The sequence below is a fragment of the Fusarium poae genome, chromosome 2 (genome assembly GCF_019609905.1).
Source record: "Fusarium poae strain DAOMC 252244 chromosome 2, whole genome shotgun sequence".
Lineage (NCBI taxonomy): Eukaryota > Fungi > Ascomycota > Sordariomycetes > Hypocreales > Nectriaceae > Fusarium > Fusarium poae.
In genome coordinates this window covers 7,080,603-7,106,761 of record NC_058400.1, presented here as the reverse complement: position 1 = coordinate 7,106,761, position 26,159 = coordinate 7,080,603, and the positions used below count along the sequence as shown (strand labels likewise).

At 46.9% G+C, this 26,159-nt stretch overlaps 9 protein-coding genes across 9 annotated transcripts; 4 read left to right on the top strand and 5 right to left on the bottom strand.

The window, feature by feature from the left end:
* Nucleotides 1-1,182: 1,182 nt before the first annotated feature.
* Nucleotides 1,183-2,679, top strand: FPOAC1_006414 (uncharacterized protein; the record flags this gene model as incomplete). The annotated part of the gene is made up of 5 exons (XM_044850898.1): nt 1,183-1,261; nt 1,336-1,478; nt 1,533-2,410; nt 2,462-2,589; nt 2,645-2,679. 5 exons carry the CDS (start codon nt 1,183-1,185, stop codon nt 2,677-2,679), a joined length of 1,263 nt encoding a protein of 420 aa, XP_044709610.1.
* Nucleotides 2,680-3,215: 536 nt separating this feature from the next.
* On the bottom strand, nt 3,216-4,748 carry FPOAC1_006413 (uncharacterized protein; the record flags this gene model as incomplete). Its single annotated transcript, XM_044850897.1, has 1 exon — nt 3,216-4,748. The coding sequence occupies one exon, from the start codon at nt 4,746-4,748 to the stop codon at nt 3,216-3,218; it is 1,533 nt and encodes a 510-aa protein (XP_044709609.1).
* Nucleotides 4,749-8,034: 3,286 nt separating this feature from the next.
* FPOAC1_006412 (uncharacterized protein) lies at nt 8,035-9,883 on the top strand (the record flags this gene model as incomplete). The annotated part of the gene is made up of 4 exons (XM_044850896.1): nt 8,035-8,223; nt 8,315-9,594; nt 9,645-9,794; nt 9,844-9,883. 4 exons carry the CDS (start codon nt 8,035-8,037, stop codon nt 9,881-9,883), a joined length of 1,659 nt encoding a protein of 552 aa, XP_044709608.1.
* Nucleotides 9,884-10,079: 196 nt separating this feature from the next.
* Nucleotides 10,080-11,369, bottom strand: FPOAC1_006411 (uncharacterized protein; the record flags this gene model as incomplete). The annotated part of the gene is made up of 1 exon (XM_044850895.1): nt 10,080-11,369. One exon carries the CDS (start codon nt 11,367-11,369, stop codon nt 10,080-10,082), a length of 1,290 nt encoding a protein of 429 aa, XP_044709607.1.
* Nucleotides 11,370-11,888: 519 nt separating this feature from the next.
* Nucleotides 11,889-13,792, bottom strand: FPOAC1_006410 (uncharacterized protein; the record flags this gene model as incomplete). Its single annotated transcript, XM_044850894.1, has 4 exons — nt 11,889-12,298; nt 12,349-12,494; nt 12,552-12,901; nt 12,983-13,792. The coding sequence occupies 4 exons, from the start codon at nt 13,790-13,792 to the stop codon at nt 11,889-11,891; spliced, it is 1,716 nt and encodes a 571-aa protein (XP_044709606.1).
* Nucleotides 13,793-14,323: 531 nt separating this feature from the next.
* FPOAC1_006409 (uncharacterized protein) lies at nt 14,324-15,469 on the bottom strand (the record flags this gene model as incomplete). Its single annotated transcript, XM_044850893.1, has 1 exon — nt 14,324-15,469. The coding sequence occupies one exon, from the start codon at nt 15,467-15,469 to the stop codon at nt 14,324-14,326; it is 1,146 nt and encodes a 381-aa protein (XP_044709605.1).
* Nucleotides 15,470-16,245: 776 nt separating this feature from the next.
* Nucleotides 16,246-20,531, top strand: FPOAC1_006408 (uncharacterized protein; the record flags this gene model as incomplete). The annotated part of the gene is made up of 8 exons (XM_044850892.1): nt 16,246-16,422; nt 16,491-16,981; nt 17,036-17,432; nt 17,504-17,609; nt 17,666-17,712; nt 18,512-18,628; nt 18,707-18,931; nt 18,981-20,531. 8 exons carry the CDS (start codon nt 16,246-16,248, stop codon nt 20,529-20,531), a joined length of 3,111 nt encoding a protein of 1,036 aa, XP_044709604.1.
* Nucleotides 20,532-21,081: 550 nt separating this feature from the next.
* On the top strand, nt 21,082-23,236 carry FPOAC1_006407 (uncharacterized protein; the record flags this gene model as incomplete). Its single annotated transcript, XM_044850891.1, has 2 exons — nt 21,082-22,916; nt 22,963-23,236. 2 exons carry the CDS (start codon nt 21,082-21,084, stop codon nt 23,234-23,236), a joined length of 2,109 nt encoding a protein of 702 aa, XP_044709603.1.
* Nucleotides 23,237-23,389: 153 nt separating this feature from the next.
* Nucleotides 23,390-24,406, bottom strand: FPOAC1_006406 (uncharacterized protein; the record flags this gene model as incomplete). Its single annotated transcript, XM_044850890.1, has 1 exon — nt 23,390-24,406. One exon carries the CDS (start codon nt 24,404-24,406, stop codon nt 23,390-23,392), a length of 1,017 nt encoding a protein of 338 aa, XP_044709602.1.
* Between the last annotated feature and the right edge of the window lie 1,753 nt (nt 24,407-26,159).

The window sequence follows — 26,159 nt, the reverse complement described above, 5'->3', positions numbered from 1 at the left end:
TGAAATGGGTTATAATAGTGAACATCACTGCAGTGACATGAGTCGCAGGGGCACAAAAACCGTTTGGGCCGCCATTACGCGAGATGGGGGCTTTTGTTTCTCTGCTGAACATGACCTGCCTCGAAGCCAAGATGTGGAGGTTGGAGAAGCGGGATCATGGCAAATCCATGTAAATGGCAGTGGAAATTGAGGATTTACGTTGTAATCAGGGATGAGAATGTAACTACCGGCATGCATCTACAGTGTGATTGCGTCCTCGAAAAGGAATTCTTGAGAGAGAAAAAGAGCAAGATCACCAAAGACTGAGACAACAACAAAAAAAAGGGTCTTCCGGATCGCGTGCCATCCGCGCACTGAGCATTAATGACAAAACGCAAAAGGTGGATATATGCAAGGCCCCTTGTTCCGCTTCACAATGATCTTTTCCGTATTATTCAAGCTTAAAACACGAAACCCGCAGATCTTGTAGCTGTGTACTGACGCCAAAGTGGCCAATAAGAAGAGTCATTTTCGGTTATTTCTCCGAGATAAGAACTAGGGTTGACAGTCTTCCCCAAGGTCCAGAACCGGCATTTATTGACTATTCTGTATCCGTAGGTTTAGTCATGGGCGAAAAGAGATTGTTGAAACACTACAGTCACATCGGTTTGAGAGGCCCTGTCGCGGGAAGCCTGATACAAGACGTGGTCTGTTTTGTATCACGTTTTGCCTCACAACCTTAAAATAGTTTATTATAACAGCAAATACAGCTTGAATACTACAAACTGCCAAGAATACTTATAGACGGCTATGGTTTCTAGAGTGGAGGCTTTTCTTTCTCTTCTCCCTATTCTCTCTCTCTATACGCTTTCCCTTCGCATCTAGGCTGGTACCTGGTTGTTTCCTTTGTACTGTCTATTTCTATGTTTGTGTTGATTGGGGTGAATCATTTTTTGTTCATTTCCTAATTCATTTCTCTAGGAATTTTGTTCAATCAAATTTCCTATTTGGGTTCCTGTTTACTCAGAAATCCATTAATTCCTTTCTTACTATACACGACAAGACAGGAAACTGGTTTCCCTGTTCTTTTTTATTCCTCGAGAAAATAGTTTAATTGTTTTTTCTATTTCTGCTACTTTACAACGATCCCTACGATACTCGAATTTTCCCTTTCGACTATTTCTTTAGTTTCTATCGTTCAAAATGGAGTCTGCCAGACCTCAATGTGGATCGGATGGCCCTGGGGAGGAGTACCCCCTGGCCACGCATATCGGTGGTCTTTGTACGTTTACTAATTACCCCGGATTTTCATCCTGACCCATTTCTTTCTTGGAAGAAGCTAACAATATGAGATAGTTGCTGTTTTGGCTGTTTCTTGCTTGGGCGCGGGTTTCCCTGTTGCCGCCAAGAGAATCAAGTGGCTCAAGATGCCCCCCAAGGTGTTTTTCGCTTGCAAGCATTTCGGTACTGGTGTTTTGGTTGCTACTGCATTCGTTCATGTAAGTCCATGACTGATATCATACTGAGATTCATACTAACGAATTGGCTTATAGTTGCTCCCCACAGCCTTCGGATCGCTCACTAATCCCTGTCTCCCCGAACTCTTTACCGATATCTATCCCGCTATGCCTGGTGTTATCATGATGACTTCTATGTTCCTGCTTTTCATGGTCGAACTCTACCTCAACGCCAAGACTGGTGGACACTCTCACGGTGGCCCCACGGGTGCAGCAGTCACCGTCCACCCTCCTCCTCGACCTCAGCGCCCTCAGCGTCCCTTCCCCAATGACGAGAACACGGGTCACGCCCGCAACGACTCATTCAACAGCGACTACTCCGACGATGAGGTCTCCTACGAAAAGGCCATGGCTCGTGAGATGTACGAGAAGGAACAGCGACCCCACGCCTACTCGCACGACGACAGCAACTCTACAATGCCCGCCTGGTTCGTCGTCTTTTACGAGCAGTACGTCCGGCAACGTTCCGAGATGATTGAGATGATCAAGGAGTCTCAACACTCGCAAGCTGCTATCGATTCCAAGTCTCACGTCGAAGTCAGCGAGTCTTACTTTGATGAGGAGAACAACTCGATCGACCAAGAGACTTTCAAGCGCATGTCGATGAACATCACCCTTCTCGAAGGTGGTATCCTGTTTCACTCCGTTTTTGTCGGAATGACCATTGCCATGACCACCGACGGTCTCCTCGTTTTCCTTATTGCCATCATGTTCCATCAAATGTTTGAGGGTCTAGGTCTCGGATCCCGTATCGCTGCTGTTCCTTACCCCAGGGGTAGTCTCCGACCTTGGTTGCTCGTTTTTGCTTTTGGTTGCACAGCGCCAATTGGTCAAGCTATTGGAATTGCCAGCCGAAACTCTTATGATCCTGAGAGTGAAATGGGTTTGATTATGGTTGGAGTCTTCAACTCTATGTAAGTTTTTGAACATGATCATTTCTCGAAACAATTGCTAACTCGAGATAGCTCTTCTGGTCTTCTCATATACGCTGCCCTCATCAACCTCTTGGCTGAAGATTTCCTTTCCGAGGAGGCTCAACATCTCATGAAGAAGAAGGACCAGATCGCCGCTCTATGTTGGATCTTCCTTGGCGGTAAGCAGTCTCTTGATCTTCTGCGTCTGTACAATCACTAACTTTTTGCCTTTAGCTTTTGGCATGTCAGTCGTTGGTGCTTTCGCTTAAACGTCAAAAGTGTTTCAAAAACAAGAAAAGTCAATAAGACATGAAACGCGCGGACAAGATGGGCGAAATCAACTTAGACAAACTTAGATGCCCGGATTTACGCTTTGTAAGATAATGACGACGATTGCAATATTGCTGTTTTCTTTTTGGTTGCGAATACTCTTGGCCGACGGAGACGGTAGATGTCAAGACCGTTTAAGGTTCGTCGGAACGTCCATTCTTTAGGATAGTAGGAATTAAAAAATAACGAAATAAAATTGATGAGAAATGATTACCTTTAAAAAATGTGGAACAGAAGCAATCTACTTGAGAATTCGCGGAGAAGTTTGATGTAGCACTACTATCCCTGGTGAGACACCTTGGCACTTGGCATTAATTATCCATCTCCTCCGTTTCACCAGGATATTCAAATTAGCGAGAGATAAGCTTTCAGGTATGTAACATTGTTGAAGAATATTTATTTATTTATTTGAATTTTTTTACTTATTCGTTAACGTCGTTGAGGTCGTTTCCAAGATGGACGTTGAGTCTCATTCTTAAATATCATAAGTCGTCAAAACAGCCCGGTGGTCAGAGAACCACTCGTTCTCCTTGTGGTTGGGCTGAGGCTTGGGGTCACCAACAACAACGGTATGAGAGTCAGTTACCTTGAGACCCTTGCCCTTGTGCAGAACAAAGTCAATACGGTCAAGAGGCTCAGGTCGGCGACGACCACCGTTCCAGATGTAAACGGGGGACCAAGTAATACCCTGCTCCTTGACGGGATCGGGGTGGGCGACGCGGAAAGAATCAATAAGACCAGCCTCTTCGGGGAGAACAGAGGTAGGCCACTTGATGCCAGAGTAACCACAGTTCTTGTCCTTGAGACCATCGGTATAGTCGAGGTGAGAGGGGGCGTTGAAGTCGCCAACAAGGAAAACGGGAGTGTCGTCGGCATTGTCGAGCTGACTCTTCATACCAGCAAGGGTGGCCTTCATCTGAGGAGTGCGACCAGACTGGGCCTCACGCTCGATAATCTTGTCGACAGGGTAGTGGTCAAAGCATGTGTCGTAAGGGCCATAGGGAGTATAACCCAGGTGAGCGACAAAGAAGTTGATTTCCTTGTTGGTACCATCAAGAGCAATCTTGACACCACCAGAACGGGCCGGCCCGCTAATGACACCGTAGTCGGCAGTGATAGGGTACTTACTGAGGATACCGACATCACCGCCGCTGGACCAGTGGTACCAACCGAGAGCATCAGCCAGACGAGGGACGTGGCGACCCTGCTGATCCTCCTGGATCCCAACAATGTCGGCACCGCACGAAGCGAGGAACTTGACCTGCTTATCATGGTAGTTTGTGACACCAGTACCGCCGTTCCACATGTTGAGAGAAAGGACCTTGAGCTGGCTCAGAAGAGCTTTGCCAGAAGCGGCGACATTGATGGTGAAGACAGCGGATGAGGCGGAATCAGTACCGGTGGCACGGACGGTAACAACAGCTTCACCTGAGCTTGAGGTGGGTGTTCCAGAAATGATTCCATCAGAGCTAACCTTGATCCAGTCGACATTGGAGCCCTCGCTTGAAAAGCTTACATCACTGTTACCGCCGCGAAGAAGACCACGGACGCTGTGAGAGTACTTATCATCGACGCGGGCATTAGGAAGCGAGACATCAGCCACAATGAAGCTCACATCTCCACCAAACTCACGGCCCTTGATGACTTGCAGCGGCTCCGCCAGCCACGTGTAACCGTTGTTAGCGAGGAAGAAAGCCGTGTAGTTACCAGGCTCAAGGCTTCCGGTATCAATCTGGACGGAGCCTTGGGAACGAGGTGCCCACTTCCACTTGATGGAGTTGGAAGAGCCCTTCTTCTGCTCGACGGGGCCTCCGCCGGCGCTGTAGTACAGACCGACCCAGTTTTGGTCGTCGGCATTTTCAGTTGAGTAGTCAAAGGTCCATGATGGTTGATTGGTGTTGAGGGATAAAGAGCCCGAGGCTGAAGGATTCTGTCCCTGGACTGATGTGCAGAGGCTTAGCCACAGGGCTGAAGCGACTGTAAGGAGAGGGGATCTGAACAATCTCATGGTTGTGGTACCAAGAGAGGATGGAAGGATGATGTACGCGATATGGTTTACGTACGCCAAGCACGAGTTGAGAAGAGAAAGTCAAGATAGAATGAATATTGTTCTCACAAGCACAGGACAGGAGAGAGGATGAAAAAAAAGATGATTTCACGGCATATAAGTATTCTTTTTTTTACCTTGGTTTCAATCAATAGCAGAGGCAAGTATTGTTTCTCGAATGGGGGCGAGGAAAAAAGAAGAGAGTGAGAGCGAGAGAGAGAGAGAGAGAGAGAGACGAGGGAATGACCTCTCGATCTCGTGCCAAGTTTCTACCGGACAAGGGTAGTGTTGTTAGTGTTGAGTTAGCTTCAACCAATGCTTGAACCCCCTCAAGCCACGCCGCAGATGACGTGTGAGACGTCTGCATTGGTCTTGGAGTGATCGGCGGCTCAAACCGCCTAAACGAGTATTTACGCATGGGCACGTTGCAAAGAAACACACGGTTAGAGGCAGCGTCTTTTTACCGTACATGATCTGCGATGCTACCATAGAGCACTCTGCTTCTAATCATCCGACTCCCTATCGTCCGCCATCGTGACTCAGTAATGGCACTTTTGTCCACCATGATTGGCTTGTTTGAGACTCTGTACCACGACGATCTTCTGCAACTGACTCTCCTTCACGACAAAGTCACAATAAGGGTTCAATCACTCTCGATGCCGCAGCCTTAGCCTTATCAGATCGTGGCCTCGTGGGAGGGAAAAGATCTGCCGGTAGCCACACCCGCTGTAACCCACCGACTCACACGCGTGTGATAACGGAGAATACTACGGAGAGGAATTATCTTTTTCTCAACAGTCTTGGAAATCTTGCCTTTTACTCTTGTGAGACGTTCCACTGTGGCCATTACTCTAGAGCTTCTCAGATAGTAGCACAATAATTGCCCCTCCCCCTCTTTTGTGCGAGAGAAAATCCTAGCGAAATTGGGCGGTTGGTTATGCAAAACACTATCATATCTTGTTCTACCGTCACATTTTTGATAAGCTTACAATTCACAGTTTTTTGAGAGCCCATGCAAATACAAAAGATGTCAAGGAGAGATAAACCTATCATTGCAGGCCACCTTGCTCTCCCAAGGCTGAGCCGTGTCTTGTTACCACCGCAGACCGTTTTCACCAGACGGACAAGACACATCGGGGAATCGCCACGGTTGACTTTAAAGCGACAGGATAATGAACTTAATATCATTGGGGACCATCTGATAGATATACAGGCTTTTGATCTGAGAATATTTCTATAGCATACCATAGCTTGAACAATCAAAATATTTCTACAGAATGACCACAACATACCATCTATACTGGAACAATTGGTTTGGAATAGATTCTTGCACAGAATGGCTTCATAAGAATGAACATACAACTAAAAATCGACAGTTTGTGATTTTATGCTCACAGTTGACTGCGAGGCACCGATTTTGTTCAGCCTGATCTTACCGTGAAGCACCATTATGCCTCATCCCAAGCATTTGAACGTCCAATAGTAGAACCAATGTCATCCACCAACATCGAAAGTCGCATCACTCTGACCTCACAGGGCTGACACTTTCACGAATTCTGTCCATATACTCGTGCCAGATAGATGACGATATCAAAAAAGAAGAATATTCACAAACAACACAACATAGCGCTCCGATTGTCCAAACCGGTAACTTCCGTTAAACGAATGGGACTCCAGATTAACCCCAACCATACATAAACGCGTTGGCCTGGTCTTCGCCCCCAACTCTGGCATGCGCGACCTTATCTAGACGTCCAGTCAAGAAGCCGTCCAGTAATCTGAAATCCCTGGGCAGCTGACCTCAACACCATTAACGCATTAAACCCTGGGGTAATACTTACCTGGCATGACTTTGACAGTTGATAGGTCGTTACTCCGAATCATCCGATGTCTCGATGTCAGCATGGAGATTACCTCGTTGAGCATTGGTTATCATGACCTCAAGATCGGAATCCTACAGATGATATTTGTAGATGTCTCTTTCTGCTGTATTGAGGATTGGAATATATCGAGATGAACTGTGCCTAATCGTGCTTTGCTTCAAATGTAAACACATGTCTCATTCCTGCCTAGGCGCGAAGATCTCCCGTAAGCCACAGCACACCTTGGCATGTGTAGACTCTGTCGACTTAATTGTCCGAGCCGTGAAGCCAAGCCTGAGTTGGCATGGCCAAGCCGCGCAATGAAAACTGGTAGTTATGAAGCGCTATGCTAGAAAAAGTGCACAGTGATATTACATCATGCCAATAGTAAGATGTGATGCTGGTATGAATTTGTATCATGACGCTGAACTTGATATCAAGACTCGAAATGTTTCAGTTTCTGCCATCCTTTTTTAGCCTTGGAGGCGGTGGCTTTCTTAAAATTGAGACGAATGTATTTATCCAACCGATCCTTGGCCACGATCTGAGGAACAGTTTTCATTTCTCAACAACCTGACGCACTCACTCCTGAGCAAAACTATTTAGGTTCGGTCTCAACGTTTCTATATTTTGAAATTAAATACAAGTCTTGGGTTGCCAGTTGTTTGTAACACACACAAGTTGCTGTCGCAGCCATAAGATTAAAAGAGAAACACAAAATAGTATACATTGGTTAAGACTTCATGTGAATTGAATAAGGGACCGGCTTTCATAATAAAGCATAATCCTCCAATCCCTTTACAAAAACCTGTTCTCAAGGGTTTTCTTATTGACTAGTCCAATGAATTTAACCTCTGGATCGTTGGCCACATTCTAGTAGGAATTATTCTCCCTACCTGTACCGCAATCCAAGGAATCTTCTTCTTCCGTGATGCTACAAAATGTCCCAAGGATGCCAAGTTTGCCCATTGCACCCTTGCCAACGAGTAGAATTCTCCCTTATCCAATATGTCGTTGGTCTCGACCATCGACCCGCTATTCCTCCGCAAGCTATATCTCTTTAAGACTGAATCCCGCCACCTAAACAAGGGTTCAAAGGACAAGATCCAATCACAGAATTTACAGCAAAGATTTTCACTAACAAGGAATCCCCTTATCGGCTCACTCCGTACGGGGAAACTGGAGCACAAAAGTTACACAGGAAATTGCTTGTCTTGGTTTAGAGGGGACCGAGGATAATATGAGCACCCTCGGCTTTGTGAAATGCGGTATTTTATCCGTAAACCCTAGACTGTATCTATCTCCTGGGGTAGTATTCTCTTTTCTCTCGTTTGCCAAAATAGTCTTTTTCCTGGCTGCATTCATTTTATCCGGTATCCTTGATCATGGCAGCTTCTGACGTGCCCCCGGGTTATTCCCATGATGCAGAGAAGTCATCCAAAGCGACTCCGTTGGATACAATGAATGAAGAGGTTGTACAACAAAATGTTTTTGGTGATGAGACGCACCGAAGGCTCAAGGGCCGACATATCCAATTGATTGGAATTGGAGGTACTATCGGTACTGTCTTGTTTGTATGTCCCAACTTCACTCCAAGCACTTAATTTACATGTGCTATTGAACACTATGCAAATGGTTTCATAGCTAATGATGCATCTTTTATAGGTTCAAATCGGCAAAGGTCTTATGCAAGGTGGCCCTGGAAGTCTCTTCATCGCTTTCTCATTCTGGTGCCTTATTGTTCTCACAATCACAATGGCCGTGGCAGAAATGGTCTCATATACACCAATCTCATCTCCATTCGTCCGATTCGCAGGCGTTTACGTTGACGAAGCCCTCGGGTTTGCCTCTGGATGGAATTTTTTTATATTCGAAGCTGCCCTCGTACCGTTCGAGGTCACGGCATGCCACTTTATTCTTCAATTCTGGACTGATGCGATTCCTGTGGGGGCGACTATCGCTGTGATCATCGTTTTGTATGCGCTCATCAACCTCATGGCTATTCAGTATTTCGGCGAGACGGAATTCTGGGCTTCTGTTGGAAAAGTGGTTTTGATCGTTGGACTCATCTTCTTCACTTTCGTCGTCATGGTCGGTGGCAACCCTCAAGGTGACGCATTTGGATTTACGTACTGGAAGAGTCCTGGCGCTTTTAACGCATTGTACTATGACGGTGCGTTGGGAAAGTTTGTTGGTTTCTTGTCTTGCCTCATCCAAGCGGCATTCTCCATCTCCGGTCCCGATTATGTTGCTATGGCCGCCGGAGAAGCTGAAAACCCTCGGAAGATCCTCCCACGGGCATTCAAGACGGTATTCTATCGCTTAACATGCTTCTTCGTTCTTGGGTCGCTATGCGTGGGTATTCTTGTACCATACGATGACCCAAACATGATTGCAGCTTTCAGAGATGGAAAGTCTGGAGCTGCAGCTTCACCATACGTTATTGCCATGGATAGACTTGGAATTCGAGTCTTGCCTCATATCGTCAACGCCATGATTCTCGTCTCGGCGTTCTCAGCTGGCAACTCATACGTTTTCTGCGCTACAAGATCATTGTATGGTCTTGCCCTGGAGGGTAAAGCGCCACGATTTTTAAAGACCTGCACTAGAACCGGTGTTCCTATCTACTGTGTTGCTGTGGTCTTAGTCATCGCATTACTATCCTTTCTTCAACTATCGAACAGCTCCGCCGTTGTCCTGAGTTGGTTTGTTTCTCTGGTCACTGCATCTCAGCTGATCAACTTTTGCGTCATTTGCTTCACATACCTTTGCTTCTACCGAGCCATGAAGGTTCAAAACTTTGATCGTTCGGCACTTCCTTATCGAGCTTGGTTTATGCCTTATGCTGCCTACGTCGGTCTTGTGGCGACCTTCATCATGGTATTTGTTGGAGGATATACCGTTTTTCTGCCTGGCATGTGGGATGTCCCCAACTTTCTCTTCTCGTAAGTACTCGATATTCAGTAGCGATAGATATCTGAGCTAACACTTCCAGGTACACTTCTGTTGGATTGTTCCCTGTTCTGTATATCGGCTGGAAGATTGCACACAAGACAAAGGTTCACAAACCGACCGAGATTGATCTCAAGTATAACCTGGCGCCTATTGAGGAGTATGAAGAGAAGTTTGTTTCTCAACCACCAAAGTATGATATAATTGTAACTTTGTGATTCGTATTACTAATTGTCTCGTAGGAACTGGTTTGAGAAGATTCTGCACTTTCTATTCGAATAGGCTAGAGTAGAATGACATATGGTAAAAGTGGCGGGTTTCATACATGAGTCCCGAAGGCATAGATGAAAATACGGAATGATACCCAGTTTGAGATCGCTTTTGACGTATTATGTATCTATTAACTGAGATGAGTGTTCTTCTGTGATTAAATAACTTTGTAAATATTGCCACGCGTTATCATCTTGCTCACACTCCTCTAGAACAAGTCACTCTCCTTTACCAAGATATCCTTCGTCACCTCACTGATATCTCTCAAGCCCGCCAGATGCATGTTCATGGTCAAATCACCACACAACGCTCGCAAAACATGCCTCACTCCATCCTCTCCACCCAGTGCTAAACCATACGCATATGGTCTGCCAACAAGAACACACTTTGCTCCAAGAGCCAAGGCTTTCATGATATCCGCACCACATCTGATACCGCTGTCGAACAGTACATCGATCTTGTCACCGACAGCGTCGACGATTCTTGGAAGCATACCCAAACTGCTAACTCCTCCGTCCTGTTGTCTACCGCCGTGGTTGCTTACCACGATTCCCTGAACACCAACTTCGACACACTTCTTAGCGTCCTGTACACTTTGGATGCCCTTGAGCACAATAGGTCCATCCCAGTGCTTCTTTATGAACTCGACGTCTTCCCAGGAATGTGAGTGCCCAGGAAACACAATCTTGGCCCATTCGCGAGCTGCTACGCCCAGACCAGCTCCAGCTGATCCACCTTGGGCCGCCTGGTATACCCCACTAGGTGCATTTGTGATATCATAGCCGTGCTCTTCCTTGAACCGCTTCTTGAAAACAGGATCGGTCAGGCCAATCTCAACGCCGATGTGATCTGGGTGAATGAAGGGGTTGTAGCCATTGTCCAAATCGCTTGGACGCCACCCGAGAACGTATGTGTCGAGTGTAACGATAAGTGCCGTGTATCCAGATTCTTTGGCTCTTTTGAGCATGGATATTGTGATATCGTCGTGCTCCCGGCTTGGCCAGTAAAGCTGGAACCATCTCGGTGCCTTTTCACCGTTTGCTGCTGCCACATCCTCGATGCTGGTACTAGAGGCCGTACTCAGAGTATAGGGAATCCCCAATGAAGCGGCCGCTCTAGCAGTAGCAGCTTCTCCTTCAGGGTTAAAGATCTTTTGAACTCCAATTGGTGCAATAGCCACTGGAAAAGGAAGAGTCTGTCCCAGTACCTTTGTTGTAGTATCAGCGAATTGCTCATTTCCGTCATCGTCTTTCCGGCTTGGCACAAGTCTGTTTGGAATAATTGACCATTGAGAAAATGAATCAATGTTTTTCTGGTACGTTGAGGCGTTACCAGCGTTGCCGTGAATGTAACCCCAGGATGTAGCTGAAAGAGTCTCTTTGGCTAGTGGTTCCCATTGTGAAGGTTGGAAAGTGAATGCAGGTCGTGCAAAGTGGAGGCCGCCATCAAAGATTGATTTCTCGTAGGCCAAAACGTCAGCGCTTGGTGAAGGAGTCATGATTGATTATGGACAAGGATATGTGTTTATGTCTGGCAGTTCTGAAAGATGCGGCTCTGCTGGTTATAAATATTCTCGGCTTTTCCCTCGGCCACTGTCATCGTTTCTATTACCTATTATTAAACTAGTCTATCAGGTTTAAACATGATCTAAAGCGCAATGACGTCTCAGATTGTGCCATATCTGCGGATATCTCGGAAGTCTTCTTCTGATCAACGCTCAACATTGAGTATTTCTTAGATTCTTGAAGCCGAACTGCCGACTAGTTACTAAATACCACGGTCTTGCTAATATAAAATAACCAAGAAGTAACCATAACTCCACATTTTGTTGCTCACTTCGAAAGGTTTCTAGTCAAGTCAAGTTTTATCAAAGCTGGTCCATACGGATGACGTAGTTGACCCGATTTAATCTGCTGCACCATGTATTGCAGAATGGAATAATTTCCCATCATATCTACGATGATATGAAGCCTCGTCGGTGTGGATGTCATATAAGAGGTTGATATCATGGCGCGACTCAAGGCGCCTCAACCCGCTGCTCGCCATCACGAGACCTTGTTTCCTCCGATACATTGTCGTTATCACCCTTTAGTATAATGTCTGCCACTAACAGGCTGGCCAGGAGACATATTGCCATCATAGGGACAGACATAATAAAAACTGCACGGAATCCTTCCATACGTGCTTCCAAGATGTTGCTCTCATATTCGCTAGTGCCTGAGTCACCAGCTCGCCAGGTTCCATCTAAAACGGTATCACGGACCCAGTCCGGAACTGCTTCCCCAAGGGACTTACTCAAGACTGCATAATACGTGGCAGTAGACACAGCGATTCCGACTACACCGCCGAGAGATCGGAAAACATTCCGGGTTCCTGTTGCTACAGCACGATCTTCGTCTGTTGAGTTGGCTTGCAATGCGACAAGTCCTGTTATAAAGTTAGAAACCTGCTTCTGATGGGCTAATTATGTTACGTACCTGGTTGATGTACCCATCCAACTCCAGCTCCTTCAATAGCCAGGACAACTACATAGATGGCGACATGGGTTTTCTGACCAAAGAGAAGTTTCAAACCTGCACCGAGAGTCCAGACTGCAAGGCCACATCGCAGCACGGGCATATACCTGTATCATGGATAAGCAATCCTTCTATAAACACATGTAGGTGCATCTGTGGCTTACCTAGCATAGCGAGCCATAACGGGCCCTGAAGCAGCACCTGCCAGGCCTTGGGCAATGAGAAATGATACGATGAGCGTCGCACTCTCCAACGGGGTATATCCGCAGACTGTCTGAAAATACAACGGAATAAAATACTGGGTTGTCTGCCAGACAAAGTCATGGAGAAAGCCCGAAAGGATCAGTACGAGCGCTGATTTTGTTTTGAGTAATCGCAAAGGGATAATGGGAATCTTGGCTACAAAAGCCTCAATAACAATAAAAAGAAGAAGACAGACAATGCCGATGGAAAGGATCAAGATGGTCTTGATATTATCCCAAGGCCAAATGCTCCCACCTGAGTTGATTGACATCTGGAGAGAAACGTAGTTAGAGTCGAACGAGTAACAAGAAATATGGTGCTCTCATTTTATGAGAGGATCAATAGTACTTACAACTACCAGAACGATAGCAGGGACCGAAGTGATGACACCCAGCCAGTCGATTTTGCGAATCTTTTCGCCAAAGCCACCAGAAACTGGTTTTAGTGGTAGAAAGAACAGTAGGAGTGTAAAGCAGAAGGCAGCGAGAATAGAAGGGACCCAAAAAGCCCATCTCCATCCATCGCTGTGTCCGCGTGTTTCTATAAGGCTAGCAGCCACAAAGGGTCCTGATGCAGCTCCAGTACCGATGGCCAAGCTAATAAATCCTTGGTATTTTCCCCGCGACCTAAGGCTGACCAGGTCACTGACTATAATAGCAATGGAGGAGCTGATACCACCTCCGCCAATGCCACTGATCGTCCTGCATGCATATAACCATATCGGGGTACGGGCAAAGCCACAAAGAAGGCCGCCAATGGTTACACAACCCATAGAGAATAAAAGGATTGGCTTGCGACCAGTAATGTCAGATATTCTGCCATAGAGGGGCTGGAAGGCTGTTTGACCCAAGAGATATGCTGTTCCCACCCAAGTTACGGTAGGGCCAGCATCTAAGGCTTCAGCAATAGTTGGCAATGAGGTGGTAACAGAATTCATATCCAAATATGAAATAAAATAGGCAAGACATAGACACAAATATGCTACCATGAGACGAACAAAAGGTAAACGTTGTGACTGATCCTGTAGTTCGCATGATGCAGAATTGTCTGTGGTCTCACCAGATTCAACTCCGGCTGGCTGAGCATTCTTCTCACCAGAGCCATGGATTTTATCATCCGGATTGGAAGCGGTAGGAGTAGTATCAATGTTAATGGATGCCATTGGGAAGGTTTATTAACTGTGAAGTGATTTGAGATTGATTGTGGAAGATGAGGAGAGACATAAGTAACCCACGAGGTGCCTTGGGGTAGTTTTCTCTGTAGGGCTAAAGAGAAGAGACAACAAGCTGGGGAAAGCTCGGACATTTGTAACGACTCTTTCCTCGCTTGAGCGATTAGATTAGACTAGACTAATCTGTCTGGGAGTAACACAACAGATGCCTCTTAAGGCTGAGGGGTAAACTGAGTTCTCACCTCTGCCAAGAGCCAAGAGTCAGCCTGCATCTACAAGGACCGAACCGACGAGCAAAAGTTCTTACCCGTGCGGGATGATCCGTGTCTATTCTTCTTTGAGTAAACAGGCACGCGACACAAGGAAGAATATGACTTTATTCGGAAGGAATAGAATCCTTCCTACGACAGGCTTTGCAAATATAGATGAGATTACGCGGCATGACTCTCAGTTTACGTAAATAGACTCAATACATGTTTCCATTGTTGAGGGATGCTATCTAAGACACCGTAACCTGTCCGATCAGAGAGGAGAGACCTGCTTGGCATTGATATGAAGCAGTTCCTTGACTGGGATAATGCGATGGTCGGCTTCGCAACCGCTCAACTCTCCGCCAGCAAGATCCATTATAGTAGCTCGGATGTTCTCCAACGCATTTTTCTCGGCCTCGAGTCCACAACGATGTACCTCGCTACTCCCGTTATGCTCTCCCAGATAACGCTGCTCTGCCAACTTCCGCAACAGACATGCATAATTGCGTGCTTTGCGTGAGGGACCAAGATCATGGTCGTTGTCGAACAAGTTCAACTGCTTACTATGTTCCTCTTCCAGGGTCACCGTCGCTGCGCTGATCTTTGCCCGGACCAAATGATTCGCGTAGATAAAGACATTAGCGCCGGCATCAGTCAGGACGCTACGATGAGTCTCGGAATAAGCTGTAGGAACAACGACAAGGGGCGTTGCTTTATCGTTCTGACGGAAGCTCCGCAGGAAACTCAGAATCTCGTTGGGTTCCTTGCTCTTACTGTGGATCATGATTCCGTCGGCCCCGGCTTGGCAATAGATGCTAGCTCGCTCAAGGGCATCAGAAAGTGCAGCGTCGACTGACTTTTTCTCCTGCTCAGTCTCCTTGCTGGCGATGCGAGTAGTGAAGCTCTCGATGCGGGCCGTGACCATGACATCCTTGTCTTGAGATGCTTCCTTGAAAGCACAAATAACCTTGGCAAAGTCATCAGGATCGGCTTGGCCCTGCTGGCCAGACGTGGCAAGAAGAGAGTTAACCTTCTCTCCCGGATTCCCCACCGCCTTGTCTTCAATGATGATCATAGATACGCCTTTGAGTGCCAGAACTGACACAAGGGCGGGGATATCCTTGATATCGCCTCCACTGTCAGCATCAAAGGCTGCGCAAAGGGGTCGCCCATTGTCCTGAAGTGGCTTATGAACGGGGGTAGCCAGCATTGCACGCGACAATGGCGAGATGAGCTCAGTGTCAGGGAGCCCCAGAATGGTCGTCTGAGTAAGTCCGCTGATCCAGACGCCATCAAAGGCTTGACCGTTGTTGGCAACTGAATCTCGGACGAGCTCAGTTGAGGCACGATCATGGACCTCACAAATGCGAATGGGTCCATTATTCTTGGATAGAACGTTTCGGAAAGTAGTAGACATGATTGATTGCTTGTGTGATAGTGGTGTTGTACTAAGAAGTGATTGTAGTTGTGAAGATTGCTTGTTTGCTGACTGATGGGTATTGAGTAAGTCTGAAACTCGACAACCTTGCAGATTATATACTCGAAAAAGGATATCATTTCATTAACTATCCTGGTCAAGGAAGGTGTTATTGCAATGACTTCTAATGTCTATAACAAGTCCGAGGTATGAATCCTTCTGCAGCCAAGAAGCTCGTCTATGCCTTCACAAGTCACGTATCTTTCCCCAATACTGATACCGCATACTCATTTTGTTGATCTCATGCTATTTATAGGCAACAGCTCGCGATGGAAATTTGTGATTTTGTCTCACATCCTGCAGAAGGATTTTTCATAACTTGTTTATGTTGCTATGATGTCGGATGTTGTCAAAAATCCACCAATCGGTTACCCTTTAATGGTATCTTCAACACATTAACATTCGACTGATCAGATTTATGTATTACAAGTAGACCGGAAACAAGAAAGTCCTCTTCTTTCTTCCAGATTTGGTCAAAACGGAACAGCCTGGCAGGTCATGGGAACAAGAACTGGAGACAATGATGAGCAAAAGCCAAGACGACAGCATCGTCTAACCCATTTAAATGTCTTCAGCGTTTAGATAACAGCGTCATTACAAGCTTGAATGGTATGTATAGATGTACATCGTGAACTATATATACTTCGATGTCCCTCACTCCGAGTTAAGAAACTAAAACCAACTTCATTACATCAATACATTGTCCAACACAAAAGATGGGTTCCTATTCGCCAACTTCCCGGTTCAAGGACCTTGAAACCATCCCTCTTGACCCCCATTATGCCCTCAAAGAGTCCTTTCAGGCCGATCCGGACCCAAAGAAGGTAATCCTTGGGTCAGGTTTATATCGAGACGACAATTCAAAGCCTTGGGTACTCCCAGCCGTCAAGAAGGTAAATTGAAATAAGTTCAACCTAATTCAGCACTGTTCATGAAACTGATATGAAATCAATAAATCCAGGCTGAAGAAGTTGTTAAAAAAACACAAGACTCGGGGCGTTATGAGTATTTGCCTATTTCAGGATATCCTGCCTTTGTTTCTTCAGCTCGACAGGTACTGTTTGGTCCTCAGAGCCTCAAAGAAACTCGTCTGGTCTCAATCCAAACAATTTCGGGAACAGGGGCCAACTTTCTTGGAGCGCGTTTCCTGGCTGAAACCCTGAAGCCATCTGCTGTATGGCTTTCAGACCCCAGCTGGGTCAATCACGCCAATATTTGGGGTCTCGTTGATGTCAATGTCAAGCGGTACCCTTACTGGAATGCAAAGACCAAGAAACTGGACTTTGATAACATGATTGAGAAGCTTGAGGCTGACGCTGTTGCTGGGGAAGTCATATTGCTCCATGCTTGTGCTCACAACCCTACTGGTGTTGACCCTACCAAGGAGCAATGGAGAAAGATTGCCGACGTTTGTGAAAGAAAGCAACTCTTCCCATTCTTCGACTGTGCTTAGTAAGTTCTATCAAGTCTTTTGCTACTGGTTCTATGCTCAATTTCATCTTCTAGTCAGGGATTCGCTACCGGAAACCTTGATGACGACGCATGGGCCATTCGCCATTTTGTTAACCGTGGTACCATGGAACTAGCCGTTTGTCAGTCTTTCTCCAAGAATATGGGCCTTTATGGTGAGCGTGTTGGCGCTCTGCATATGTTTTGTGCAACATCGGCAGACGCTGAAAAGGTCCGAGGTCATCTCTGCCGCCTTCAACGAGGTCAGATCTCTCAGCCCCCGACAAATGGAGCGAGAATTGCAGCGACCATCCTCTCAGACCCCAAATTGTTCCAAGATTGGATCGCAGATCTTGAAGAAATGAGCAATCGGATCAAGGATATGCGAAAGGCTCTCCATGAAAACCTCATGATACTTGGCACGCCAGGTCAATGGGATCACATTGTCTCCCAGGTAAGTCCCGTGCCTTCGCCTGAGATTGAAGTGCCATTTTCATCGATCAAAACTGACTTTTGATTGGGTAGATCGGCATGTTTTCGTACACCGGATTGACTCCTGAGCAAGTTGCGTCTATTCAACAAGATAGCCACGTTTATATTTTGAAGTCGGGTCGTATCTCAGTTGCAGGACGTAAGTTGTCAGAGCCTCTTTACCTTGGTGACGAAGTATAACTAATACTTTCACAGTTAACACTAGAAATGTTGAGTATGTGGCAAAGGCACTGGATACGGCTGTGAGAAGACTTTCATAGATATATCTTTACTCATGTTATTGTTTAACTTGAGCCACGATATTCAATTTTACTTGTTCAAAAAACATCAGCAGATCAGTAACCGAATTCGCAACAGTAGGGTTAACGTAGCATCGGGTTAATGATTTGGGCTGGATCAACTTATCAACAGCTGTTAGCACAGCCGCCAATGAGATTCAAGTTACCCAATTCTGAATCCTTGGCCCTGAATGGCAAAACACATTGAATAGTGTCAGTGATATCCTGCCGAGCTGTGGGGCCTCTTCCAGCAGAACCGGGTTATGTGCCACTATCAAATACTAGTTTCGGCCAGCTGCGTTTGAAGTCTTAAATGTATACTTCGGGACTTACGCCTTGAAAATCACCAAATAATGCGTTTGAAGTCGAGACTCGTCTTTGATTCAGATCTATATAGAGAGCTGAAAGCTTATAGTAAAACTAGAAGCTCGACATGAAGAGTTGCATGAACTATCGAACCATTTGTCAGCCTCAGTTCGTTTACAACGTCGGGATAGGCTGTCCTCAATACGACAGATATTATTCACAGCTGAGCCCAGGCGGTTAAAGGTCTGGATCCCAATAGATTCATCGAGATGCCTGAGCACCAGAAACTTATCTTCAGCTCAGTCATGGCAGAATTGTATAAAATTGAGAGTTTCTTCCAGTTGGGATGCATATAATCAAAATAATATTCTTTGTCATTTCTCCAATTCTAACAATATGGTAAGCCGTACCAATGATTCCCCATCACAATATCACTATGTTTACTAATCCAACATAGTCGACTGTCACTTCACCAGACCGTGTCAAAGCCGGTAGCTTTATTGAGGTGAACTGTTCTATCAAGTCGCCTAACGGAAAATACGACTTTGTCCTTCAGGGAGATGGAAACTTCTGTGTCTATGCTCCTGGTGGAAGATGTCTCTGGGCATCCAACACTTGGGGCTGGCCAGAGGCTGTCTGATGCGTTCTGCAGGATGACGGCAATCTGAAACTCCTCGATGACCGTGGGAGAGAAAGATGGTCAAGTGGTAGTGGAGGCAAGGGCAATGCCAACTCGGAACTTGTCATTATGGACAACGGAAACGTTGTTATCAACACTGATGGCAACGTTATCTGGAGCACCAACACAACACAGCCCGGGGAGACTACAGCATCCGCTCCTGTTTCTGCCACTCCAGGTGCACCCGCTCCTGAGCCAGTAAGTAATACTGATATTTTCATCAATCTTAGACTAACTAGGGATAAAGGTGAAAGCCCCCTCTTCTCCTGATCGAGTCATGGCTGGTGGTGCTCTAGGACTAGGCCAAAGCATCGTGTCTGCCAGTGGTGAATACACTCTCGTCATGCAAAATGACACCAACTGCTGCTTGTATAAGAAGGACCAAGGCTGCATCTGGGCCAAGGGCATGAGTCCTGGCAATTCTGCACAGAGCATCAGCTTTCGCACGGATGGCGAACTGGAAATTCTTACTTACTTCGGAGACCCCAAGTGGCGAGCGGGCACTGCTGGCAGAGGTAACGCGAACTCATACTGGCAGATCCGAGATGACGGAAACATGGTTATTGTCACCGATGGCAAGATTGTGTGGTCGTCCAGAACTGGTCCGGCCTTGCCTGAACTGAAGAAGACTTCGGTCAAGGGTGGCCAGAGACTTTTGCCAGGCGAGATGCTTACTTCAGCCAACGGACAGTATACACTTACCCTTACTGATGACATCAACTTGGAACTTGCTCAAGACAGCACCGTATTGTGGTCTTCTGCCAGTAGAACCGACTACGGCTGGGGTTTCAACAAAGGAGGTGCAGGCGGCTGGGCACAAGTCAACAGTAATGGCACTTTAGAGATTTTTGTTGAGGATGATTTCGAGAATGGTTCGAGATATATATCTCAGAAGGATTGTCAGCGAGGTCCAGGAGACGTCGTTCTACTCGTGCAAGACAGTGGAGTCGCAAGCATGACTTACAACGGTCTTCCGGTTGGTATAATCAATTTGCTCAAGCCCAGAGACATCATCAAGGCGGGGCAGGTCATCCAGTCCTCCAATGGAGAACATCAACTCAGTCTCCTTCCAAATGGTAATCTTCAGGTCTACCACGTCAGTGCCAAAGTCACCGGCGTATTCACTACCATCCCCAACTCGACCATTACAGACGCGACATACCTGACCATGGGCGATGACTTGGTGGTTGAGATTCAGGGCGCGGACAAACGAAGTCTCTGGCGCTCTCCAAACCGACAGCCAGATCGACGTGATCGCGATCTTTATCGTGATAGATCTGATGGTGATGATTTCGGACGATCTTCTCGCAACAGGGAGCCACCGCGTCCAATTGGACTGATGATCTATAATGACTCCAACATCTTTATCCAGACTCCCTACAACTTTGAGCCGTGGCGAGTCTCGTCTGCTGCCACGCTGGCATCTGTTGGTGATGCTCTTCGGCCTGGCACTCAGCTCAAGGCCTACCAGTGCCTCAGGAGCGTTAATGGCGAGTATACTGCATACCTCGACAGCCAAGGTGACTTCAAGCTGATGCAGACTGAGTCAAACTATTCGAGTTTACTTTGGAGATCAAAGACGGGTGGTGCGGATAGTGTCTGGATGAACAGTCATGGGGGTTTGTGTGTGGGTTCCAATGGGCAAGCATCTTATCAGAGCAACCCTGGTCAGCTTGGAGAGGGTGATCTTGTTCTTGTTGTTCAAAATGATGGAAATATGTGCATTTACTTGGGTGGTAACTGCAGGTTCTCGTCCAACACGGCTCATGGATTCCCAAACATTGATTCACTTTACTAGATTAAATATTCTGATTTCTTTAATAAATGTTGTTTCTTTGACGAGATAAAGAGTAGAGGAATCTAATCATGTCAGCTTCTTGCTCCGATTGGCGCCGGTAAGGCCGCCTAAAGTCCGCGGATCTCGGGGTCGGAGCTTATGGGACTCTTTAGCTTTCTTTACCTTCCCTCCCCCCACTAACGTAGGTACCTACCTATGATGGACCTGAAGATGATCCATTTCTTAAAGCGAGAGGTTTTTTCCCTTTCATCTCACTCACAACTCAAACTCAACTCTTCTTGTTCTTCTTCTTCTTTCACTTCTTAAACATCATTTTTATTAGGTATTGGTTATTCTTCATCCCCAACCTCCCCCAGACCTCAAGCTGGAGGCGTCTCTCGTTCAATTCGAACCATTCACGACTGCGATAGACGCCACAAAGAGGGGCTCAATCTCATTCAGCCTAAGACCGAAGACGTCAGCATTTGAGGCTCAGCAGGACACTATACAAGGAAACATCAGCCTTGAAGACACTCTCTCACTCATCATCTCTTCAATTCGAATCGCAGAAATGAGTCGTTTAGCTGGTTGGTTCCGCTCGGGCACTGCGACCCCAGCCACAGATGCAAACAGCGATGCTGGCTCCATCTCCACCAAGGATAACATGGCCAGGGAAATGGAGGACATTGACGACGCCATGGCTTCCTGTGGTCTCATTATGAATGACGATATTGATGGTGCATGGGAAAGGCTTCAGACAGGCGACTCATCCTTCCACCAGCTCGGTCTAGCTGTCACTATCTTCATGCGCTCAGTCCTGGGTTTCGAAAAGGCGGTCATGACAGAGACAACCACCAAGCTGGATGAGTGCGAGGCCAAAGCATGGGCAGACTACAAAAAGGCTCAGAAACACGGAAAGGCCCGTGCTGGAAGTAAATTGTATCCTCCTGGCACTGAATTTGAGCTTGTCCGCGCTGAGACGCAGCTTATGGGTGCCGTCGTTGGTGTTTTGCACGAGAGTCTCATCGATGCCATGAAGAGTTTCCTCAAACTCCGCAAGGCATTCATGACTCTTGATGCCATCATTGAAGCTGAGACAAAGGTCCTAGCCAGTATGCCTAAAACCACCTCTGAGGCATCTCTATCCGCCAAGCCAGTCACCGATGTCACAAAGAGCATGGAGAAGCTCGACATTGAGTCCGCATCTGGTACACAAACACCAGCCAACGTGGATTCTTCAAGTTCTTCAAATGCAGGAACAAATGAAGACGAAAAGGTTGATGAAGGCGCACCACTCAAGGAGGCGAGGTCAAAGGCTACCGAGTCCGACTCTGTTCTTCTTGAGAACCCTCTCGACATTTTTGTCCACTCTGGTGCAAACATGTGCTTTGGTATGATCCTTCTTATGCTCACCCTCGTCCCTCCTGCTTTCACCCGTCTCCTTTCAGTCGTCGGCTTCCGTGGTGACCGCGAGCGTGGTGTCCGTATGCTTTGGCGCTCTACGGCCTACTCCAATGTTAACGGTGCCATCTCCGGTCTCATCCTGCTATCTTATTACAACGCTCTGCTCGGTGCTGTCGACATTCTGCCCGATGCCAGTGACTTTGACGAAGGCGCCGAAGTTGTTGGTCCTCCTCGCGCAAAATGTGAGAAGCTGCTTGCCTCCATGCGATCTCGATACCCCGACTCTCGCCTGTGGCTCATCGAAGAAGCCCGACTGTACAGTAACGAGCGTGATGTCTCCAAGGCTGTTGATGTCCTCACATCGGAGGGTGAGTCCAAGATGAAGCAAGTCACCGCCCTCAACAACTTTGAGCTCTCCCTTAACTCCATGGCCATGCAGGACTGGACCCTTATGCGGGATTCATTCATGCGTTGTGTGGAGCTCAACGACTGGAGTCATGCTCTGTACTACTACATGGCCGGCATCGCCTCCGTGGAACTGTACCGTGACGCAACAGCCGCGGGAGACGAGGACGAGGCCCGTCGTCAAAAGGTCAAGGCTGAAGAGTACCTCCGCAAAGCGCCCGGTGTAGCGGGTAAGAAACGCTTCATGGCGCGCCAGCTGCCCTTTGAGGTGTTCGTGCAGCGCAAGATCCAGAAGTGGGAGGAGCGCGCTAAGAGCTTGAGTGTGGATCTTGCTGATGCTATTGGCGCGAGTCCCGCGGCAGAAATGAGTTACATGTGGAACACCAACAAGCGTATGGGCCCGGCCGAGCTTGAGAAGGCGGTGGGTGGAATGAGCTGGGACAGATGCACTGCTAAGCCGGAAGTGGTGGAGAAGATCAAGGCCGAGATTGATGAGATGGGATCATGGGCGCTCATCACAGCGTCACTATACAGGAACCAGAAGAAGTTTGTCGAGGCCAGGGAATTGCTGGAGACACATGTCTTGAAACACGACCGGTAAGTCATTCAAATCTAAAGAATGAACAGCGACTAACCATTTCAGATTTGTATTCAAGGGTCCGACAAAGGATGACTACGTCCTGGCAGCGGGAGTATACGAAAAAGGTGCCATCGCCTGGTCTGAATGCTGTAATCCACCAGAGGGAACGCCTGAGGAGATCGCAGCGTACCGACGAGAAAGGTACGACGAGTGTGTCAAGCAGATGGACATTGCCAAGGTGTGGGAGGCGTTTGTCCTCGATACTAGAATTGGCATGAGGGTGCAGAGCGGTATTGAGACGCTCAACTGGTTCGGAAAGAAGATGGGATACAAATAGACGAGGCGACAGCAATCATCGGAATGGGAGTTTGTCTATATAGAAGGGCTGTATTCATTTGGGAAGAGACGGAAAACAATCACTCAGGTCGGGATGGGATGGGATGGAAAGTTCATGGCATCAATTGAAGAATGAAGTTATGATGACCGTAAACTAAGTTCGCTTGGATCGAAGCCTTGAACTTCTTCTCCTGCCACCCTCGTCGCCGTTTGTAAACTTGTCAATTCCTCCTTTGACAGCTCCCATGCCACTATCCAACTTTTTCGCAGACCTTTCTTTGACGTGGTGTTTCTCCGCTTCAGCTTTCACATCATCGAGGACATCACGCCCACGACCAGTGCCATTCATCCAATCCAACAGACCCCATGCGCCGTAGTTGCAGTTACCTCCACTAGCATAATGAACTGCGGTGCGTCGTGTCATACCTCCCATGATGATACCGGGAACGATACTGTACCCCGACATGGCAAGAGTCTCTTCAGCTGTGCATAGCGCAAGGAAGAGGAAGTATGTAAGTAGATGTGGGCGCAGCGCAATAGATGGTAAGTAGATAGGGAGAAAGCGATGAAGAAGCAGCGGAATTGGGTGATCTGCAAAGAGCTGAAGACTGTAAGGCGCTGCTGACCTCGAGTGGCTGTATTGTTTGTGATATTTCGCAATTGCGCCCTTTGAATGCAACACATTGCGATGGATGTAATAAGTCAGCACCTCTCTCGCCGACAGCATTAGCAGAATATGCTTCGCCAATTGCCATGGTAAGGGAAGTACTGATGCAGTCTTGAAGTCATCCTCTCCAAGAATATACTTGAAGCCTAGACTTGATGCGCCCTCGGCCGCAGTCACAAGCGCCAGGTTCACCAGCACTAGTGCAACCTGGCGCATGATGAAGCGGCCATTTCGCTGGGGAAGAGAAGTGCGGCCACCAAGTTTAATGGACTCTGCAGCACTAGGTACAGAGGTGTCAAGAACAAGCGTCAGAAGAGACGGTACGAGATACAGAACGACTCTTATGGCGAGTGTGCCGAGGACGCGAATGCGAAGAGACGTGTGAGACAGGACGAGGGTCGTCCATGTCATGTAGAAGAAGAGAAGATTGAGAGATGTTGACCATGATGCGGAAGCAGGTGATAGGAGGTACGATAATATGGGGAGGGAGAGAAGGACGTCCATTGTGTAAGTGGCAGGCAGACAAAGTGGTGATGGTTGTTTTTGGTGTTTTGGACTTGGCGTTGGCTAGTGACGCATCACACTCTCTCATGAAAGGGCAGTTTGTAAAGTCAAAAAAGAGGGGGATGCAGAGATTATCACGAGTTGCTATGATTTACAAGTAGATCTTAAGGAACATGTTCAATTTGCAATGCCATGACGTCGCAAAGTTGTTTGATCCTGGAACTTGAACTTGACCTTGAACTTGGGGTGAGATTTGCGATGAGGGAGAATGACGTAGGTGTGGCGCTGGTCACAGCCACATGAGAAATATTACAGCCACAAAACAATACAATAACCCTGCAAGCTGTCAAAAGTGCAGTCCTTTCATCTCATTCTTATAAGAGACTGATTGTCTGTAGAGTTGACTTTTCGTTGAGATCTAAGCAAAGGCGATGATACTTCTATTTTGTCTTTGTAACTGTTGAACTGCCAACAAGCAGAACAATGCATGAACTCAAATGCAGGTACATGCAGCTGAGTACAGACAGACGCTGGCATGGTAATCAATAATCAATGCATCATGCATCTTCTTGGCGATGCCGGCGGCGATAAATTTATCGATATTGGTTCAAAAAAGAAAGAAAGACCCTCAATAAATAAACAATGTGACTTGTTTTGAACCAGTCAGCAGCAATCTTGAGAGAAAGACAACTTTCTCAGCTCAAGTTTCTAACTAAAATACATCCACTACCGTCCACCTTGACTGTGGATCATGTTCGGGAGGTAGTGGAGTTCGGGTCATTAATTGGTCCCCTCTCTTCTTCCCCATGACCACGAGGATCTACATGCAGTTGGTCCATTACTTGTGACCTAGTTACAGTCCGTCTGGAATTATATCTTGTGTTAAGCTTTTATTGTATCTCAGATTCATCAGCTAAACTTTTAGTTTCGATCGAATTATTTGCGATAAGAAGGAATTGTTTATGGAATGCAAAAACTGTGGAATGACAATATACAGGGGATATGCTAGTTAAGCGAATGGGAAAGGTCAGGGGGAAAGGTCTAGACTAGGTAAATGCTCAGGGGTTCATTCTGACAATGACAATTGAGTGACAAGAAGAAGAAGAAGAAGAAGAAACTAGAAACACAAATGAAAAAAAGGGCTGAAGCTGGAGCTGATCGGGAACTCACTGTAATAATGCATGTCCTGGTATTACTGCAGTCACCCATCGGAGCGTAACCCAAACTGCCTCTGATCTTGGTAACACAGTAGAAGTAATCCCCCTCAGATTGGGCACATTGAAACCATTCCTCCTCCAGATTCTCAACCCATCAACGTTGCAATCTCAATCGTCCGTCCAGTACTACTCTATACTCATCTCTGTCTGTCGTATTTATAATGAAAAGATAATAATACATTTTGGGCCTCAATAACAGACTCGCCATGATAGATTAATTGATTGGCCCACTTTGATTCTACTAGCCTCGTCCAATAATTCTTCCTCGCCCTCTCTCTCCTTCTTCCCATCCTCTCGCTTCTCCTCGTCAACCACCTTTGCGCGCCATTCGAAATAATTCCCTGGCCTGGCCTTTTACCTTTACCGCTTCAGTCCTTAACCTTGCGGGTTCCTTTGTCTCTTCCCTTCATTTCTTCCTTCCCTTCCTTTCTTCCATATTTTCTTCTCTTCCACGCGCGACGAACCCACTTAGTTTATCTACCTACCTACTTCAAATTGCATCCTAGTTATTACACGCCTCTGGACCGATCCACCAT